Source organism: Chenopodium album, chromosome 14 (genome assembly GCF_948465745.1).
Source record: "Chenopodium album chromosome 14, dcCheAlbu1.1, whole genome shotgun sequence".
Lineage (NCBI taxonomy): Eukaryota > Viridiplantae > Streptophyta > Magnoliopsida > Caryophyllales > Amaranthaceae > Chenopodium > Chenopodium album.
Window position 1 is genome coordinate 43,751,248 of NC_137847.1, and position 3,695 is coordinate 43,754,942.

Sequence of the window (3,695 nt, forward strand, 5' to 3'; positions counted from 1 at the left end):
ACGGCAGTATCAAATGAAGTTAAATCTGGAGAAATGTGTATTTGGAGTCTGATCAGGAAAATTCTTGGGGTTTATGGTGAGTGAACAAGGTATTGATGCAAATCCTGACAAGGTGAATGCAATCCTCGAAATGAAGCAACCAAAAACAATTCGTGATATACAGAGACTTACAGGTAGGATGGCAGGGTTGACTCGGTTCATAAGTAAGTCGGTTGACAAGGCACTGCCGTTCTTTGTAGTTTTGCGGCAGATCAAAACTTTCCAATGGGGAAATGACCAAAGTGAAGCTTTGGAGGTGGTAAGAGACCACCTAAGAAAACTGCCAACAACTGCTAGACCAGAACGAGGTGAATAGTTACAATTATACATATCGGCTTCACCAAAAACAGTGGCTGCAGCACTGCTGGTAGAAAGAAAAAAGCAGCTAGCTGCCGATATATTTTGTCAGCCATGTGTTAAACGTAGAAGAACGCAGATATCCAGTGATAGAGAAAATGGCACTTGATGTGGTGATAGCGGCAAGAAAACTGCGCCCTTACTTTGATTCTTATCCAATAGAGATATTAACTAATCATCCCCTAGAGAGATCATTCCAAAAAATGGATACATCAGGTCGACTGTTGAAATGGGCAGTTGAATTGTCGAAATATGAGTTGCATTACAAGCCAAGGGTGTCGATTAAGGCACAAGCCTTATCGGATTTTATTGTGGAGACATCCTACAATGATGAAGAAGAGCCGTTAGGAACTTGGCAAGTATCAGTAAATGGATCGACAACATCAACTAGGTCAGGGGCCGGTATAGTAATAACATCGCCAGATGGTACAATCTTTGAGTATGCTTTGAAATTCAAATTTAAAGCTACCAACAATGAAGCGGAGTATGAAGCGGCCATAGCTGGAATTCAATTATCCATAACGATAGAAGCTAAGCGTTTGATATTGAAAACTGACTCCCATTTAGTATCAAGCCAGTTCAGTGGAGATTACGAAGCGCGAGAGCCAGCAATGATAAAGTACCTTGAAAAGATCAATCAGCTAACGGCACAACTGCAACACTTTGAGGTACAGCTGGTCCCAAAGACACAAAATGCGCAAGCTGATGCCTTGGCAAAATTGGCAAGCTCAAGTTTCAATGATCTAGAAAGAACAGTAATGGTGGAAATCTTGAAGCAAAAGAGTATAGATGCGACCTCGGAGCAAGTTCTGTGTGTAGATAACGGCAGTCAGTGGTAGGATAAAATCTTGGGGTACATCCTTTATAGGGCGTTGCCTGATGACAAAGGAGAGTCAAGAAGGCTGAGAAAAGATAGTGTGTGGTTCATCATACATCTAGGGCAGCAGTACAAAAGAGGCTTCTCACTCCCGTTACAGAGATGTATCACAGATTATGAATTTGCAAGACTCATTGAGGAAATTCATGAGGGGACCTGTGGAAATCATCTTGGAGCCCGTGCTTTATCCCGAGAGGCAATGAGACGAGGATACTACTGGCCAACAATGAATGAAGATGATATTCGATATGTGAAAAGGTGTGAAAAATGTCAAAATTTCGCACCAGCCATCAATCTCCCTCCGAACGACTTGATGTCGATACTGAACCCAGTTCCATTTGTGCAATGGGGGATGGATATCGTAGGGCCGTTTCCATCAGCTACAGGCGGAAGGAAATTCCTTTTGGTGGGAATTGATTATTTCACAAAATGGATAGAGGCAAAACTAGTTGCAAAGATATCGGCAGCGGAAGTGAAGAAGTTCATTTGGAAAAACATCTTCACAAGGCTTGGATTGCTAATGGCAATGGTCTTCGATCACGGTTCACAGTTTGACTGCAAGCCAGTAAAAGACCTTCTGGCCCTATACAAGGTAAAATTTGCATATGATGCAGTGTGTCATCGCAATCAAATGGCCAGGCAGAAGCAGCAAATAAACAAATAATAATGGCAATCAAAAAGAAAATTGAAGATGCAAAGGGCTTATGGGCAGTCCTCATGCCAAAAATATTGTATGCAAACAGAACTACAACCAGAGAAGCAACAGGAGAATCCCCTTTCAATCTGGTATTTGGAACAGAAGTTGTGGTGTCGGCTGAGGTTGGGTTGCCGACATTCAGGATTCAGCACTATTCTGAAGAGAAAAATGATCTACTCCTAAGGCAGCAACTTGATTTCCTACCGGAAATCCAAGAAAAGGCTGCAATCAAATCGGCAGCCTACAAAGACAGGATGTCCAGAGTGTATAACAAGAGGGTAAACCATCGCCCACTGAATACAAGAGATTTAGTCCTCCAAAGAACGGCTGCAACTGGAAAGGGGAATGTTGATGGAAAGTTATCGGCAAACTGTGAGGGCCCATACCGAATCAGAGACATGGTTATGCAAGGGTCCTACTACTTAGAAATGATGGACGGAAAGCCATTGAAGAATGTATGGAACTCAGCAGTCTTAAAAAAATATTATTTTTAGTATGATGTAGTATGTAATACTTTTGAATTATCTTGGTCGAATAGTACCGATAAGTAATACAAGGTGCGACTTCCGATATATAAGTTGATTGGGCATCCTGGATTTAACAGTCCATCGTTAAATGGGATGGACAACTTAATACCGCTTCTACGACGTTAATGCTCTTACAACCTGATCAGTTGTATTCATTAACTCGTGAGGTTGCTGGTTCAAAATATAATACTGGCAAATCATGTGCTGGTATATGCCGATTTGAGGCATAGCCATAACTATGATCGCCGAGAAGGGTACTCAGCTCACCGTAAGTATAAGGTGGAGTGAGTGACCAATGTTATACTCTGAAACAGCAACAATGCGTAACATTGTTGTTTGAAAAATGTGTACACACAGAAAAAGACTGACAGTGTATATAATAGCAAAGCGAATATATACACTACGGGGGCAGGAAGTAGTATACCACAAAAAAGGGGTATATGCTGATAATGCCCGCCTCTCAAAACAGATAACCTGAAAACGACGGAAATATGGGTTGTTGTAAGGCAATTTTTAAGACGCTGATAAAGACGCCGATAAACCACATCATTTAAATAAATATTGTTCAATTCCTTTTTAACTACAGCAAAGATAAGTTAGAATTTGAAAGATCAAAGCGTATGCATATATAACAGGCGGTAAAAATGATTAAGCATATGTATATCTGTTAAGTAGCAAAGTTCTAAGCAACCTTTAAACAGAAATAAAAAGTTGAAATGACAATCGACAGGCATCACCACAAAAAAGGGGTATATGCCGATAATACAGCATTGTTAAAAAACTACAAGTTTTTTCAAAAACTAAAAACTTAAACGTAAACAGTTCAAAGCAAATAAGGCCCAATCACACAAGAGTCGCATGAGGATGTCGGTGATGACTGCCCGCCCCTTCAAGTTATAGGAGTCCTATCTTCTTCCGGCGCTAGGGAATTCAGAATGCTAGGGTCCACAACAGCTTCAATCTCGGCTGGCACAATGTTCAGGATGTCTTCATCTGCAAATTGTTATTGCTCAAAGCCGTAAGGTTTCGCGTGAGCTTTATTGATAAAGGCAGCCTCTACCTTAGCCCAGTCAGATTTGGTCCAGCCGGCAGAGCAACACACCTCTGAGCAGCAGTCCAGCCGCCATCAAACCGATCCTGCAACCTCTCAATAAACGCGGCAGAGTTCAAGTACTGGTTGATAGCCCTCTGATGAATG

At 41.5% G+C, this 3,695-nt stretch overlaps 1 protein-coding gene across 1 annotated transcript; it reads left to right on the forward strand.

Moving 5' to 3' along the window:
* Window positions 1-494: 494 nt before the first annotated feature.
* Window positions 495-2,727, forward strand: LOC145578112 (uncharacterized). Its single transcript, XM_081635502.1, has 4 exons — window positions 495-1,207; window positions 1,265-1,865; window positions 1,955-2,425; window positions 2,575-2,727. Exons 1-4 carry the CDS (start codon window positions 495-497, stop codon window positions 2,725-2,727), a joined length of 1,938 nt encoding a protein of 645 aa, XP_081491628.1.
* Window positions 2,728-3,695: the final 968 nt, after the last annotated feature.